The sequence below is a fragment of the Arachis duranensis genome, chromosome 2 (assembly GCF_000817695.3).
Source record: "Arachis duranensis cultivar V14167 chromosome 2, aradu.V14167.gnm2.J7QH, whole genome shotgun sequence".
Classification (NCBI taxonomy): Eukaryota; Viridiplantae; Streptophyta; class Magnoliopsida; order Fabales; family Fabaceae; genus Arachis; species Arachis duranensis.
This window is the reverse complement of record NC_029773.3, coordinates 24373209-24389729: the sequence shown is the minus strand read 5'-3', so window position 1 is coordinate 24389729 and position 16521 is coordinate 24373209. Positions and strand designations below refer to the sequence as shown.

The 16521-nt window shown below is 42.4% G+C and overlaps 5 protein-coding genes across 5 annotated transcripts; 3 read left to right on the top strand and 2 right to left on the bottom strand.

The window, feature by feature from the left end:
• The first annotated feature begins 920 nt into the window (after positions 1–920).
• LOC107474067 (uncharacterized) lies at positions 921–3665 on the top strand. Its single transcript, XM_021135235.2, has 3 exons — positions 921–1515; positions 1754–2629; positions 2842–3665. Exons 1-3 carry the CDS (start codon positions 921–923, stop codon positions 3663–3665), a joined length of 2295 nt encoding a protein of 764 aa, XP_020990894.2.
• Positions 3666–4720: 1055 nt separating this feature from the next.
• Positions 4721–6027, bottom strand: LOC110278164 (uncharacterized). Its single transcript, XM_021136370.2, has 2 exons — positions 5042–6027; positions 4721–4880 (listed from the first exon to the last, which is right to left on the bottom strand). The coding sequence occupies exons 1-2, from the start codon at positions 5979–5981 to the stop codon at positions 4723–4725; spliced, it is 1098 nt and encodes a 365-aa protein (XP_020992029.2). The 5' UTR covers positions 5982–6027; the 3' UTR covers positions 4721–4722.
• Positions 6028–6172: 145 nt separating this feature from the next.
• On the bottom strand, positions 6173–8052 carry LOC107474068 (serine/threonine-protein phosphatase 7 long form homolog). The gene is made up of 3 exons (XM_016093652.3): positions 7950–8052; positions 6329–7047; positions 6173–6254 (listed from the first exon to the last, which is right to left on the bottom strand). Exons 1-3 carry the CDS (start codon positions 8025–8027, stop codon positions 6173–6175), a joined length of 879 nt encoding a protein of 292 aa, XP_015949138.1. The 5' UTR covers positions 8028–8052.
• A 1064-nt stretch (positions 8053–9116) lies between these two features.
• Positions 9117–12622, top strand: LOC107474064 (putative DEAD-box ATP-dependent RNA helicase 33). Its single transcript, XM_021135236.2, has 3 exons — positions 9117–9563; positions 10139–10670; positions 11205–12622. The coding sequence occupies exons 2-3, from the start codon at positions 10414–10416 to the stop codon at positions 11485–11487; spliced, it is 540 nt and encodes a 179-aa protein (XP_020990895.2). The 5' UTR covers positions 9117–9563; positions 10139–10413; the 3' UTR covers positions 11488–12622.
• A 2353-nt stretch (positions 12623–14975) lies between these two features.
• LOC107474070 (uncharacterized) lies at positions 14976–15803 on the top strand. The gene has a single exon (XM_016093655.1). The coding sequence runs from the start codon at positions 14976–14978 to the stop codon at positions 15801–15803; it is 828 nt and encodes a 275-aa protein (XP_015949141.1).
• Positions 15804–16521: the final 718 nt, after the last annotated feature.

Sequence of the window (16521 nt, the reverse complement as noted above, 5' to 3'; positions counted from 1 at the left end):
AAAGAGAAAATTAAAGATACGTGACTATATATTATATTTAGCCTTTTGAATTTCTTAATTTTATATATAAGTCCACTTCTAATTTTATTATATTCTTCCCAGTCTGATCTTGAGATCGAGTAGAACAATTTTTTCAAAATATGATCCAAAATCAGTGTCAAACTAGAAAAAAAAGAGCAAATGACATGCTATGTTTATATAGCTTTTCTATATATCTGTTTGGGATAATTAGAATCGAGTACATTTCTAGCATATTAAATACTATAAGCGTGAGTAGAAGCGCACTAAAATTAATGTAGAGTATGGCTAATTTTTATCGATATGGAACCTACAGGGGAGCTTTTCACAGATATGGAAGTATGGGGGAATACACGCATATGTGGGATAGCTTTCTGACACTGTGAGGGTGGAGAAATCTCACCGTGAGATTTGTATGAGAAGGAGAAATGAAAATTTATGCTACATGAAATCGCACATTGCGATTTGTATGATAAGGAGAAATGAGATTTTCTGCAGCTGAAATCGCACCCTCCGTTTAAAGTTGGGTGTGCTACAACGGTGCAACAAATCGCATGGTGCGAGTTGTAGGGGGTGGATGTTGGTAGGAACTCGCACCCTCCGTTTTGAGTGGGGATGAAGTTTATTCCAGGAAATTGAACAGGAAATCGCATGGTGCGATTTGAGTTGTAAATATTTAGCTGTGTCATGTTAACCTAGTCGATGGGTGCGAGTTCCTTAAAATGGTCCATATAAAAGCACGCAGTAAGGAAGTAGGTCACTCGCGTCTTCTTCTTCCCCAACTTGAACGGCCGCATACTCTTCTGTTTCTTCTTTCTTATTTCCTTATTATTATCTGGTGATTCAAAATTGAACTCTACTTGCCAAATCTATGTTCTTTTCTTTTTATATGTTTGAGAGAGATGAGTGACCGAGTATTATTAAAGGTGTATTATTTTGGTCAGATTTTACTACAAACTTCGGAAGGAGTAAAATTTATATGTGAAAAACCCTTAGATGTTGTTATTCCCTTTATCATCTCATTTGAAGAGCTGAAAGGGGTGATTTCTGAAGCCATTGATTCTGAGAGAGCAAGAAAGATATCATGTATTCTATACAGATATCCCATACAGGTATTTGGTGGATTCGTCCAGTTTCAAAGCAGATATGTGACGGACGAAGCGAGCATGCAAGAGATGTTTTCAATGTATATTGAAAACCGGGCTCAGATCTCCTTCATCGAGTTGTATATTGAGTTTGAACAATCTGAGGCCGACCGAAATATTCTACGAGAAGATTATAATACTGACAGCGAAGAAGAGTTCGAAAGTAACTACCAGTTTGTTGGTCCAGATGGAGATGGAGGTGAAGATCAAGGTGAAGGAGCTACGGCGCCAGATGTAACAGAGGTGGCAAATGCACTCGCAAACGATGAGCCGTTTGAGGAGCCATCATTCATGCGAGTTTTGGATTTGGAAGCCATGCATGTTCCGGAGTTTCCGGGATATATGACTGCAGGTAGGTAAAATTTACATGAGTTTGTAAATATCATTCGCAGTTAACGGTTAAAATCCAGTGAACCGGACCGGTTAGGTTCCGGTTCATGTCGTGCGACGGTCGAACCGGCCTTTATGGTCTAATTTTTACATGACTTGCTGGTGTTTTTGTTTTAATTAGAGTGACATAATAAGGTGTTGTCAGATTTGTAATATATGTCTCTTTATTTGATTTTTCCTATGCTGGTTGTCAAATGCAGAGATTCCTATTGTCGCAGATGGTGAGTTTGCCGTTGGTATGGAGTTCGGTTCGAGGGAAGCTGTTATTAAGGCGATAAAAGAGTATACCATACGACGAAGTGTAGACTACCGGGTGTATGAGTCTGAGCCGTTGACATTTTATGCCAAGTGTACGCAGTACGGATCAGGGTGTGATTGGCTTATCAGGGTTAGCATGATCAGCAGGAAGTACTGTTGGGTTATAAGGAGGTATAATGGTAGTCACACATGTACCCGAGCCATGATTTCACAGGACCATTCGAAGCTGGATTCTCTCACAATTGCAGAAGCGATAAAGCCATTGGTTGAGGCGGACCCGTCCTTAAAGGTAAAGTCGGTTATAGCAGAAGTGCAATCGAAGTTTAACTACACCATTAGTTATCGGAAAGCATGGCTGGCTAAGCAAAGGGCAGTAGAAAAAATATTTGGAGGTTGGGAAGCATCGTATGAAGCGTTGCCTATATGGTTTGAGGCCATGTGTCATAAGGAGCCATCAACTGTTATCCATTTTGAGACTATGCCTGCATATCAAGGCGATGACTTGGTGGGTGATATTCGAATACTGCATCGAGTATTTTGGAGTTATTACCCCTGTATTAGGGCATTCAGACACTGTAAACCAGTTGTCCAGGTGGATGGGACTCACTTGTATGGAAAGTATAAGGGTTGTCTGCTAGTGGCAGTTTCACAAGATGGGAACAACAATATTGTCCCAATTGCGTTTGCTGTTGTGGAGGGAGAGACTTCTGATGCATGGCACTTTTTCCTAAGTAACCTTCGTCAACATGTTGTCACTCGGGATGGTATTGGTCTAATATCCGACCGACACGAATCCATCAATGCAGCTGTGGAGCGCAGTAATGGAGCTTGGTCACCTCCTAGAGCTTTTCATATGTTTTGCATCAGGCATATTGAGTCAAACTTTCTGCGAAAATTCAAGGCACCGTACCTCTAAAAATTGGTCGTCAACATTGGTAACCATTTACTAAATTTAGTTATGTTATTAATAGATTCCACCATCACGCGATTTCTTTCGACAGCTAATTTTTTTTTTTTTGCTTTCCTCCAGGATATTCAAGGACGGTGCGGGAGTACGAACTGCGATACCAGCGATTGCGGGAACGGGGCGAAGCGTATACAGACTGGTTAAACCGAATTCCTCGCGAGCAGTATGCATTGGCATTTGACGGTGGATACCGATGGGGGCACATGACGACGAATCTTGTGGAATGCATCAATTCAGTGTTGAAGGGTGCACGCAATCTGCCTATAACTGCTCTTGTGAAGGCAACATTCTACAGGCTAAACGAGTTGTTCACCCGAAAAAGAGCGGAGGCAGAAGCGCGGATTAGTGCTGGCCATGTGTTCTCTGATGTCGTGACCTCGAAGTTGCATGCAAACCAGCTTGCATCGGGAAACATTCAGGTCAGTTGCTTTGACCGCCTGAATGAGGTCTTTGAGGTGCGTGAGATGCCAAGTGGAATGGAATTTGCAGTTGATCTACGAGGACTTCGATGTGACTGCGGTGAGTTCCAGGTGGATCGGATCCCTTGCAGACATGTGTTCGCTTGTTGTGCTAACCAACGACTGGATTGGAAACTATATGTCCATGATGTGTATAAGATGGACCAGATTCGGCGGGTGTACCGAGCAAGGTTTAGGCCACTAGGTAATCCTACAACATGGCCAGCTTACAATGGACCTCGGTTCGTACCGAATCCGTACCTTAGACGCGTCACGAAAGGTCACCCCAAGATGACCCGCTTCTTGAATGAGATGGACACGCGAATGTTACGTCGTCCTAGGCGATGTAGGCTATGTGGAGCTGAGGGACATAGTCGTAGCAGATGCCGTCAGTCATCTGGTGCAAATGCCGGCGAAAATGCTCAGTAGATTCACAGTCTCAGATGATATGATATGCGTAGCATTATATAGCATGGCATAAGTTGACAATGTGATTTAAATTGACCTGATAAATCTAACATTGTATAATATCACTCGGAAACTCGTATTTATGTAACATTGCATGACGTTTTTATTTTGCTTTTATGTTAAATTAGTAACTATTTTTAACTTATAATAATTTGGTAAGTAATTAATATGTATTATATTAATATCTACTACAAGTATTTATTAATATGTATTATTTATTAATATCTACTACTTAACAACACCAAATATTATATATGCTCGAAAAATAAAGTTGCTATTTTTATTCATCTCTTTAATGGAGAACCATCAACCATGTGTTAAAGTATTAATGGAATCTAATTGAATAAGTAGAAAACCTAGTTGGAATCTCAGTAGCAGTTTGGATCAGAGAATGTGTATGTTCTATTTCACTTAAAGCTTTTAAAGATTGTTATGTTTATTTCTTATATGTATTTTTTAATTACTATATCCACGTATGTGTTGTGCATTCCATGAACTGACTTTAAACAAAAATTCCACTTAACTAATAAAAAATAAAAAATCGGATAAAAAAATTATTGAAGAAGGTAAGCTCGTCAACAAAACAAAATTATTATTAGCAAGATTAATTATGGTAGCATTATTAAAATTTAATTTACTTACTGAATTCAATAACTATATATACATATTCTTTCTAGATAGAGCCTATATAATAAATTATATTTTCCATATAAAAAAGAAGTGACTCCAGTAATTCTATTTAACACCTGTAGCATGTAGACACATGAAATATATTTCATAATAAATTCATGGATACTCTAAAGGTACAATAGATATCTTAGCAGCCTCCAAGTCAGTAGTACCTAATGTCCAAAACAAGTTCAAATCTGGCTAAACTAAATCGAAATGCTTAAAACTTAAATAAATAAATTAGTACGTAATGTCCAAAACATATAAATTATTCTAAACATAGTCGACATGCTTAAAACTTAAATAAATACATTAGTACCTAATGTCCAAAACATACAATACACCACAACTACTTTCTAATTGACCACTTTACATCGTTCACCAATTTCTTGCATTTCTTGGCCGCCTTTTTGAAAACAGATGGAGTGTATCGATTAGCGCTACGACGTGGGGGATCAATCCTAAGGTTGTAACCTTTGGCTTGGTCATCCGGAGTGCGGGCCTGACCTGTTCACAATAATATATAAACAATTAAATATAGTACAGTAGGTTCTCAAGTCAACAAAGATACCACATATTATCCAAGAATACACAAACAAATATACCATTTATGACCACACAATAAATAACTACCCTATCATGTAAAGCAAAATACAAAATATGAATACCATCATTACGGGACTCTTCGTCCTCATCGAACTCCTCTATTTCATCGTCCTCATCATCATCTTCGGCATCCGGGTTGTCCGCTATATACGCATCGGTCTCCTGCTGGAGTGTGTTATCATTTTCCTCAATGAGTCCCATGGAAACAACGTACGGATTTTGGCTATTAAAAACTCCGCGTCCACCGTCACTCCTACTAGAGTCAACAGATACAAATCCTCCAGATGCAACCGATGAAGTATGGCCTGGATACCTCGCATCCAACGAATGCCTCCCTGGCATTAACTCATTTTGATGGCCAAATTGAGACTGTCCTCCTTCTCCAGCCATAAGCCCAAGCAACTGGCTAAAAGAACCGCCTTCGCCTGGATCAAACTGTGACATACCCCAATGTTGTTGATGATGCGTAAATGATGGGTTGAAGTGTGACTGCGGTACATACTGGCCTGAGAACTGAGGTTGTTCTTGTGGAAGCGGATTCGTAGGTGGTACCTCAGGCGAATGTGGCTCCTGTTCATCATTGTCATCATCCATATCCTGACTACCCTCATCCATATCATGATTACCACCATCCAAATCCTGATTACCTTCATCATCCTCTTCACCCACAAGATTTGACAAACACAAGCGGTTCCCATATTCTCCTCGGTACCAATGCATATAAGTTTCCAACTGAGGCTGTGAAGGAATGGGAAGCTCGGAAAGAACGTGATGATACCTGTTGGTCCAATGCATCACCCACATGTAATGAGTAGGTGCCGTGGCCCAGTTAAAATTCTTAGGACCAGTGAGGACTTCTCCATGCGCCTTATCTAGATTCCGCACCTCCTCAGGCACTCCCTGAACGAGTCCGAATTGTCGCCTATACCTATCGGTAGCATGCCACTCAATACATTCAAATGATACCAAAGGCACTGTAGCGCTCCACACAACCGAGTGCATATAGATTTCAGCAGGTATTATGTTTGGATCCACGCGATCCACAGCATAAGCAACCGATATAAACTGGGAAAAATAAAGGAAACTCATGATTACAATCCACAATACCAATAACAATAAAAATGCTTCATAATTTTGTCCCGCGCCCCAAATTCGAAACTAATACTTCTTTAATTAAAACACACCTGGCCTTCCTAAAGTTCATCAAAGGCCTTCCTAAAGTCAGCTAGCTTCATATATCTATATCGTCGGTCACCCCGCTCCCAGTTCCGCCACCTTATACGATACATTTAATGTTGATAATTGAGTTATAAATATAAATAAAGTGGTACATTTAAAAATTATATTACCTGTTTGCTAGCGGGAAACTGCGGGGCTCCCTAGGAACCGGCGATAGATATGGGAGCCGCATCCAAGCCCAACCGAGAAGAAGTGTTAGTGGGCCATCTATGCCTTTACAGTCAACTCGAGATGCCCGGCATAATGCCCTATAGAGGTGTGCTAGGCATGCAGATCCCCAACTGTATTGTATAATACTACCAAATTCACGTAGCAATGGAAGAAACTTCCAGTGCACACCTGCTGCACCTGATTTATCCCCAAACAAGATCGTCCCGATAAGCAACATAATGTGGCATTTGACATACCTCTGTATACCAACTTCATCAGTCAAGGGTAAATTTTCTTTAAGGTCCCGAAGCCAACTCAATTTAATGCAACTGCCTCTACACTCCGACTTACGCGGTGCAACTCCGAATTGATGCAAACACTCAGCCTCCAACGCTTCGAAACTACTCAATGTCATCCCTGTAACTGGAAGTCCGTCCGTTGGAAGACCAAGTATTAGAGCAACGTCTTCAAGAGTGACGGCACATTCACCAATGGGAAGGTGAAACGTATGTGTGTCCGGGTGCCACCTCTCGATTAAAGCATTCACCAATGCCTTTTGACATTGGACTACCCCAATCTGTGATGCATGGTAAAAGCCAGTAAGTCGTAGCTGCTCCTCTACCCTATCATTGTACCGATCCGGAGGAACAGGATGCTCACATGTCAACATTCTTAACTTCTGCAAAGTTCATAACAAAGTATTACTCAACTTCTTAACACTTACTAGGTTACTACTAAAATAAAAATATTTTATACCACAACAACTATTGATAATAATGATAACTAATACATAAATACCTAATCAAATCTCTCCACAGTAACACATTTATCTTGAATAATATGTAATAATACCCACTAACCACCTACTACTGCATATACCATTAGTTAACTAAAGATATTTCACTGAATTATAAAAAACATTTATAACAATCACTCTATGCCTAAATTCTTTTTGGAACATCATTCATACTAACTAATTAATAGTTTCCCAAACTAAGACTAACTCACAACAACAAGAACATTTACCTTCATTCATTACAATATACCTACTTAATAATTTAAATAGAATTATAAAAATTAAATTAAACCTATTTTCAAAATTAAATTAAACCGTTGGGGCTCCAATTTTTTTTTTAATTTCCTTATATTTATATTTAAACATAAACATAACTATAAAAATTAAATTAAACCTATTCTCAATATTAGTTACAATTATAACCGTTGGGGGTCCAATTTTTTTAATTTCCTTATATTTATATTTAAACATAAACATAACTATAATAATAATACAAAACATTCAAAATTCACATTCTAAAATTTCCGTGCTCTCTATAAAAAACGTCCCAAACTTACTAAATAATAACAATAATTTCACTAACAATAATACTTATATTCTAAAAATTAATTCCAAAAATTCTATAAATCTTAAAAAATACATATAAATCCTAAAAAATAGTAATAATCATTCTATCCTATGGATATTTCTAATTTGCACTTCTAATAACAACAATCATAACAAATAAATATTTTACATTAATACTTTTAAATAAAAAAATTTAAAAACCTTAAAAAAAAACTTACATAATCAGAGTGACTGAGATAATGCATGATATGAAGCTCAGGTCGATCAACATCTCTAGTTTTATTTTTTTTGGGCATTCTTTCATGTATTGAAACATGCAGAAATGAGAGGAGGAAGATGAATAACAATGGGGGCTTCAGGTTTGAAAACGAAAGCTGGGAGAGTGATGTCTCGGAGGGTGAGAGAAGTTAATGCATGAGTGAGGGAGCTGTTATAAGGGCACCGAATTGGGGTGGCTCCTGCTACGCGACACGTGTCTTCGGTGGTGGCAATCGCACGGTCAGATTTGCTGGACGGAACTCGCACGGTGAGATTTGCTTAGTGGAACTCGCACGGTGCGAGTTGGGTGGTCACTGACACCACACTCTCGTCATTCCCCTCCCTCCCCCATAACGGCGTCTGTTAGAAGTTCCGGTACCATATTGAAATTAAAAAGCCGTAGAGTATTACTATTGAATAATATTTTTACAGCGAATAATAAAATACGTATTATGTCAGCAATAAAATAGCACTCTCAATTTAAAGTTAAAAAATCTCAAATTATCATGAAAAAAAGCACGAACCAAATTAAAAAATGTCTATTGTATTTAATCTTAATTATAATATAGTATAATCATAATGAAACACTTTTCTATACAATTTATAGTAACTAATGAGTATTAGAAAGTTGGGAGTCTACAGAGAATTCAATATTTAATTCTCACAACACTCTGACTTTATATCACACATTTGTTATAATATTATACTCATCAAACAAAGAAAAATTCAAAGAAAGTTAGGCACCGTACTTAGAAGAAATTTCAAGTTCTTTAAAAATCGAAATAAATTACTTAATTTTGAATTTTTTTTTAAATTTTGGTTCAATTTTATGTGGTTTGATTTAGTTTATGGTTCGAATTTTTAAAATTGAATTGAACCAAACTGAACCACAGTACAGAATATATAAACAACATTGGCATAACATCATAGTTTTAAAAATTAGACCAGACTAGCTAGTCGAACCGATCCAATCGCGAACTGGGAGACTTGGCAATTCGGTTCATCATGAGAAACTGCCATATGGGAACCGCTGAACCGGCCAGAAACCAGCCGGTCAAACCGAACCGGACCTGGCCGGTTTATATGAAACGGCGCTGTTTGCTTTCGTTTCTTCCTTGACCCTTGTCGCGGAGTCACAAAACAACACCCTAGCCATCTAGCCTCCACCACCGCCGCGAGGAGTGGGTCACTGCGGCCGTCCGTCGCGCTCAACCGCTTCCCTCTTCGTCCTGTCCGCGTGCTCCAAGTTTCCTACTTGTGTTCGCTCCCACCGATCGCAGCTTCTTCCTCGAGCTCAGCGTCCGCTGCACAGCCGCTGTTCCTCCGTCGCAGGTCGTCTCGGGTGGTTCCTCCGTCCAGCCCTCCTCTGCTCCAATTCCCCCGCGCTCCACCCTCTGCTCCAGTTCGGCCGTGCTCCACCCTCCTCGGCTCTAGTTTCGCCGTACTCCACCCTCCTCGGCTCTAGTTCCGCGCTCCAGCCCTTCTCTTCTCCAGTTCGGCGGCACACCGGGCCACCTCTTCTCCAGTTTTGCCAAGTCCACCTCTTCTTCTCCGTCCCTCACCTCTGTGCTAAGGTATTGTTTTTGTTTTAATTGTTTTAGGATTTTTATGCTGTTATTACTTGATTTTTCTCCTTCAATTATTGTTGCTAACTTGTTATTACTGTGATTCTATTGATTCTATTATGTTGATTCATGTTCTTGTTATTTTTCTTCTTCAATTTTTTTGTTTGGTTTTTCTGTGATTTTCTATTAAGGTTGTTACTGTGTTTTTTTCTGTTTTTGTTATTGGGTTGCTGGATTTTCTATTCATGTCTTGTTAATTTGCTAAATTGTCAAGTTGCTATTTTGCTAGATTGTTGGGTTGCTGTGTTTTAATTTGCTGGATTGAGAATTTGAGATTGAGATTGTTCTTTTTTCTTGTTATTTGGTAGTTGGATTTTCTATCCTGGTCTTGTTCTTGTTAATTTGCTAAGTGATTGTTGTGATTCTTGAGATTGAGATTGTCCTTGACTCCGTGTGATTCTTGATTCTTTTGGTCCAAGATGTCAAAATGGAGTTGAAGATTATAAATATTTATATTTAATAAATAAACTATTTATTAAATATAAAATTTTATTTGTTATAACATTTTTCAAGAACTATCACAGGCGGAATATTTCGGATGCTGAACTAGGAAGGCGTGGCAAGCAGATATTTGGAGCCGGGGAACCAAAAACTGGTGGTTTCCCCTGTCTCCGTCCTCGTTTCCACCGCAATTCAGGTTCCCCCTTCATCCCCATCAAAACGAAAAAGAGAATGAATCTTTTAATCCCCAATATCCCACATCAGATCTCATTCTCCAAATCAGTGTCACTGTCACTCTCAGTGTCAGTGACCCACTCCCCAGCCCCCCGTGCGCCCTCGGTTTCCCGCCATAATCCGAATGGGCGGGGGACCGAGGACGTACCCGGGCGGGGTCTCCAAGTGGCAGTGGAAGCGCATGCAGGCCAAGAAGGCCAAGAAGGCCAAGCAGCTCCTCAAAGCCCGCCTCTCCCGCGAGCGTCACATTTATGAGATGCGCAAGCGGGCCGAGCTCCGGGCTGCCGTCTCCGACCTCGAGAGACCCTGGGAGCCCGTCCAGCAGGCCCCCGCCTTGTTCTCTGTGCGGGCCGACGAGCAGGTCAAGGTCCTCGCCGACAGGTTAGAAGTTAGTTATGCAAATTGTGCATCGCTTGTTATGCTAGTCAATGTGATGATTGTGACATAATTCAAGTTAGTTATGCAAACTGATTTCAGAAAAAACACAAGTAGTTGAACAATTTCATCATTTGGGATCCCTATTGATCACAGGTTCCTGAAGGCAGGTGAATAACATTTCATTAAAGTGAAAATCTTTCGGTTGCTAAATTAATAAAATTTTGTTTCCCAGGGATTAAGTTATTTAATTGGCTAGACCTAGATTCATCAGTTCTAGTTATAAAAATTGTTCTTCGCACCTGTGATAGAGCTAGTTAGGCTGTTAGAGTTAACTGCATCAGTTGAGGTTAATTTATAAAAAATGTTATCAGTACCTTTGATAGTGTTAAGTTAGTCAGCTAGAGTTAGTGGCGATAGTATGAAGTTAAATATGCAAGTTGTACTACTCACTTGTTATAGGATCTGCTTCATTTATTGATGTCGGAATGTACAGAATGCACTGTTCATTGGACAGTCTTATCATTTGTTTGAGTACAGGTTCCAAAGACCTGGTGGGTTTGACCTCTGGAGCGAGAAGGACGGGCCTCAGTTGTTTGAAACTCCTGATGAGTTGCCATCTGCAAGGTTCTTCCCCAAAGGGGTTGTTCATAGTATCAGGCCTTATAGGAGGATTGATGCTGATGAGTTGCTGGGGAAGGGTAGTGGGGTTAGTGATCATAGAGATGGAGAGGATTCTTCTTCTGCTGCAAGGTTTTTATCTGAGGGTCTGGCCGTCTGGCTGATGAGTCTGATGATCAGGAGTGTTCTTCAGCTTTGTTGAGCTCTTCAGAGAATAATGGGGTGAGTGTTGATGGTGGATTGAAGAATAATGGGAGGAATGGACAGAGGCTTTTGTCTGAGCATGTTGACAATGAAGGGTTTTCTTCTTCTCCTTTGGATTATGGGAGGAAGGGAGTGAATTCTGGCAGCCAAATGAGGAAGAATAGGAATGGAAGCAGGCTTATGCCAGAGGGTGGTCGTGATGGGTTTGATAACGAAGTGTGTTCTTCTTCTTCTCCTTTGAGTTATGGAAGAAGTGGTGGGAATTATGATGGTAGAATGAGAAGGAATACGAATGGAAGGAGGCCTTTTTCAAAGGATGATGATTATGGATCTGATGATGGAGAGTATTCCTTTTCTCCTTTCAATTCTGAGAGGAATGGAGTTGACGGCAGAATGAGGAAGAATGGGAATGGAAGGAGGTTTCCATCAAGGGATGTTAGTGGGTCTGATGATGGAGAGTATCCCTCTTCTCCTTTCAGTTCTGAGAGGAATGGAGGGACTGTTGATGGCAGAATGAGGAAGAATGGGAATGGAAGGAGGTTGGCGTCCAGGGATGTTAATGGGTCTAATGGGTCTTACTCTGGTCGAGTTGGTTCTGGTATGAGGCAGGGTCGGGGTAATCCTAGCGCCAACAGAAGAGGTAGTGCCAATAGAAGAGGTGGAACATACAGTAGCAGAAATTCAAGCTATGATTCGCCAAGAGTCAGAGATGCTAATTCTGAAGTTTATGATATGGATTTGCAACAGGATGGAAGTTACGGGTTTCCCAGGAAGAGTGAGCAATCTGAATCTAGAAATTGTTAATGGTTTGAACACTCAGTCAGTCAAGGCATTGTAGAGGATGAATGGAGTGCTGCTATCGGCAAAATGTTTCTTGAGGAAGGTGACAGATGCAGAAAATGTATTGCCATTTTGGTAGGCCTTTCTAGTCAGCTTAATTCCTCAGAATTTATTGATTCCATGAAAACAACAATGTCTTGTCTGAATATGCGGCAAGTTGAATTTGCACAAGGACCTGTCAAATACCATATCATTTTGTATATATATTACATTTGAGTCTTGAAAGAAACATTACTCGTTATAGCTATTCATCATTTATGTCTTTAGTTGAAATCCATAGAAGTTTTAATTTTCATGATTGCCATGTAGTTCTTCCTTGGTGATCTGTTCTTTAATTCTGTGGTAACTGACCTAAAGTATTAGTATGAATGAGGTCATAGAATTTGTAGCAAACCGGAATAAACATGAAATTTCAACATTAAAATTTATCATCAATAATAAAAATCCGCAAAAACTTGCTACAAATTCACCACAACAACATGCTCACAATACTTAGGGTGAACCAGAAGAAATTCGCCACTCGAATTCCCCATAAAACAACTTGGTACCTATGTTCCACCCTCAAATTTTGCACTCAACCACAATCTCAATCATGTTTACAAGCAATTGAAGTTGACAAGCTCATACCCCTGTTCCACTTTCAAATTGTGCACTCAACCCAAACCATCTTTGGAGTCAAAGCAAATTGATGTGGAAACCATTACCAGAATCATCAATGACCACCCTTTCCCTGACCAATCCCTCCGCCCCACACTGCTACATCACCTCCCTCCTTCCACCATCACCACCCGGCTTATCGAAAATGTCCTTGGTCACCTCTTTGCTTCACATTGCAATGGTCTCAAGGCTCTTGAGTTCTTTAACTTCACCCTCCACCACTCCTACTCTCGCCTCAGTCCTGATTCCTTGGAGAAGACCCTCCATATTCTTACTAGGATGAGGTATTTTGAGAAAGCTTGGAGCTTGTTGAAAGAAATTGGGAGAACTCATCCTTCACTCCTCACACTCAAGTCCATGAGCATTATGTTGACCAAAATTGCCAAATTTCAATCCGTTGACGACACCCTTGAAGCTTTTAGGAGGATGGAGCATGATGTGTTTGTAGGGAAGGTGTTTGGAACTGATGAGTTTAATGTGCTTCTGAAAGCGTTTTGCACTCAGAGGCAGATGAAGGAGGCTAGATCTGTGTTTGTGAAGATGGTGCCAAGGTTTTCTGCGAATACTAAGACCATGAACATTTTGCTGTTGGGGTTCAAGGAATCAGGTGATGTTACCTCTGTTGAGCTCTTCTATCATGAAATGGTTAAGAGGGGTTTTAATCCTGATGGTGTGACTTATAATATTAGGATTGATGCTTACTGCAAGAAAGCTTGTTTAGGTGATGCTTTGAGGGTTTTGGATGAGATGGAGCAGAGGGGTTTTGTCCCTACAATCGAGAGTATAACCACATTAATTCATGGAACAGGATTGGTTCGAAACAAAGGAAAGGCATGGCAATTGTTCAACGAGATTCCGTCTAGGAACTTGGTTGTGGATACTGGTGCCTATAATGCTCTGATTAGTACATTGGTTTGAGTCAAAGATATTGAATCTGCGCTTTCCTTGATGGATGAGATGGTTGAGCTTGATGGGGTAACTTACCACACATTGTTCTTAGGGTTGAAGAAGACAAAGGGGGTTGAAGGTGTGAGTGAACTTTACCATACAATGACTAAAACGAATTTTGTTTTTGTTACGGCCCACCCAAGTGACTCGCGGGTCAACTCGACCCGATGACGACCCGACCCGAACGGTCGGATGCAAACTGTTCACAGTGCGACCCGGACACGCGTCCCTGACAGCTCCCCGCTACAGCTGTGAGGAAGCTTCGAGGAAGGTGGGCCTGTCCTCATAGGGCCCACCTCTGACACGATATAAATAGGGAAGGACCTGCCATTCCCTCGAGGTACGTCACCTTTTCACCTAACATTTCTCCGCCTGCACACTGACTGACTAGATCGTCGGAGTGTCTTTGCAGGTGGCACCCCCCTATTTCTCTCACGACAAGTGCTCGACTTCACGGCAAACCGGAACCCGACACAACCGCGATTGAGGAATCCTCGCTCCCATCAATCATCACCCGACCTGTCTGGAAACCGACCACCGTACATTGGCGCCGTCTGTGGGGATTCCCTTAATGAACGTTGTGTAGGGTCCCGGGGACCAGGGCCGAGGAGCCGGAGCGGAAGGGGCAGCCTCTGTCGCCTCGTTGAGAGGACGACGAAGGTCTCCCCGACAACACGCTGAACAACACGCGAGGACGCGACCCTTCGGGGGAACGGGCGGCGACAGCGCCATAATAATGCAGGAGTTACGTCACAGGGTCCAAAATTTGGAACGACAGTTAGCCGACCAAGAGCGCGATGGACGAAGCACTGACCCCAGCTACACCCCGTCCCTCGAGGGCCAGGAGAGAGACTCCCACCGAAGCCGCCAGCGATGCACCTCCGCATCCCGAACGGAAGCGGAGAGCACCCGGGAAGAGTCCCCAATCCCGAGAAGACGAAATGACACCATCATCTACTCCCGTGGAGAGAGACACGCCGCACGGCACGAGATCGTGAGGACAGTGAAGGAAGGTCCGGGAGGACTCGACAACCTGTGATAATGGGCGTCACCCCGTTCCACCGTTCCATCCTCGAAGTCCAGTTGCCGAAACACTTCGACAAACCAACGGACATGAGGTACGATGGAACTCAAGACCCCCTAAAACATCTCACGGCTTTCGAGGCGAGGATGAACCTAGAGGGGGTAGGGGACGAGGTAAGGTGCCGAGCTTTTCTGGTGACCCTGGCGGGACCCGCAATCAGGTGGTTTAACGGCCTCCCGCAGGGATCCATCTACAGCTTCTCGGACATCAGTCGTGCGTTCCTGGCCCAGTTTACGACGCGAATAGCAAAGGCAAAGCACCCAATCAACCTTTTGGGGATAACACAAAGACAGGGAGAGCCGACCAGAAAGTACCTGGATCGGTTCAACGACGAATGCTTGGAAATCAACGGCTTAACCGACTCGGTGGCCAGCCTCTGCCTGACGAACGGCCTCCTCAACGAAAACTTTCGAAAGCACCTTACCACGAAACCAGTTTGGACGATGCACGAGATCCAGACGGTAGCCAAGGAGTATATAAACGACGAGGAAGTCAGTCGTGTCGTGGCTGCCAATAAGCGACAGTCCGGCTACAGCCAAGCTCGGCAACAAGGTAACGGAGAAAGAGCAAAGGAGCAAGCCAGGGAGGAGGCACCAAGCAAGACACCCAGGCCGTTCCCTCGGGTCGGGAAATTCGCTAACTACACCCCACTCACTCTCCCTATCATGGAAGTCTATCAGCAAATAGCCGAGAAGGGCATTCTGCCGAAGCCCCGACCACTCAAGGATCGTACGGGAGGAAACAAGAACCTCTATTGTGACTACCACAAGGGTTACGGCCACTAAACGCAGGACTGTTTCGACCTGAAGGATGCACTCGAACAAGCGATAAGAGAAGGTAAACTAGCAGCATTCTCTCATCTTATCAGAGAACCGAGGAGGCGCTACCGCGACCAAGATGAAGAAGGCAAAACCTACTCGGCGAAACGGCGACAAGAGCCAGAAGAGAGGGACCACGGCCTCACTGTGATAAACGTGGTGACAGCCAAAAACGCCGCGCCGAAATCCCGATCGGCACACAAGAAAGATGCTAAGGTCTTGACGGTTTCCTCCCCGCTGGCGCGAAACTCTAAGAAGCCTCCCTCCATTTCTTTCGGCCCGGAATATCAATGGTTTGACGACGCCCCGGAAAACCCCCCATGGTCATTACGGCCAGAGTGGGAACCGGCCTCGTCAAACGCATCCTTGTCGACACAGGAGCTGATTCAAACATCATGTTCCGCAACGTGTTTGACGCACTAGGGCTAAAGGACGCCGACCTGACGACTCACCAGCACGGGGTCATTGGGTTGGGCGACCACTTCATCAAACCTGACGGAGTAATATCCCTACCGATCTCGGTAGGGCAAGCCCAAGGACGAAGATCGGCGATGGCCGAGTTCGTAATCCTCCGAGATTCCACCGCCTATAATATCATCTTGGGAAGGAAGACGATAAACGATGTTGAAGCGATAATCAACACTAAGCTGCTAGTCATGAAGTTCGTTACCGACGACGGATCCAT

Coding starts and splice junctions, on each gene's coding strand:
- LOC107474067 (XM_021135235.2), top strand. CDS start 921: ATGAGTGACCGAGTATTATTAAAGGTGTATTATTTTGGTCAGATTTTA. Junction 1,516..1,753: donor TCCGGGATATATGACTGCAG/GTAGGTAAAATT, acceptor TGTCAAATGCAG/AGATTCCTATTGTCGCAGAT. Junction 2,630..2,841: donor CAATGCAGCTGTGGAGCGCA/GTAATGGAGCTT, acceptor GCTTTCCTCCAG/GATATTCAAGGACGGTGCGG.
- LOC110278164 (XM_021136370.2), bottom strand. CDS start 5,981: ATGCACTCGGTTGTGTGGAGCGCTACAGTGCCTTTGGTATCATTTGAA. Junction 4,881..5,041: donor CGAAGAGTCCCGTAATGATG/GTATTCATATTT, acceptor TATTGTGAACAG/GTCAGGCCCGCACTCCGGAT.
- LOC107474068 (XM_016093652.3), bottom strand. CDS start 8,027: ATGCCCAAAAAAAATAAAACTAGAGATGTTGATCGACCTGAGCTTCAT. Junction 7,048..7,949: donor ATCTCAGTCACTCTGATTAT/GTAAGTTTTTTT, acceptor TGAACTTTGCAG/AAGTTAAGAATGTTGACATG. Junction 6,255..6,328: donor AGTTTCCCGCTAGCAAACAG/GTAATATAATTT, acceptor GTATCGTATAAG/GTGGCGGAACTGGGAGCGGG.
- LOC107474064 (XM_021135236.2), top strand. CDS start 10,414: ATGGGCGGGGGACCGAGGACGTACCCGGGCGGGGTCTCCAAGTGGCAG. Junction 10,671..11,204: donor GTCAAGGTCCTCGCCGACAG/GTTAGAAGTTAG, acceptor GTTTGAGTACAG/GTTCCAAAGACCTGGTGGGT.
- LOC107474070 (XM_016093655.1), top strand. CDS start 14,976: ATGGGCGTCACCCCGTTCCACCGTTCCATCCTCGAAGTCCAGTTGCCG.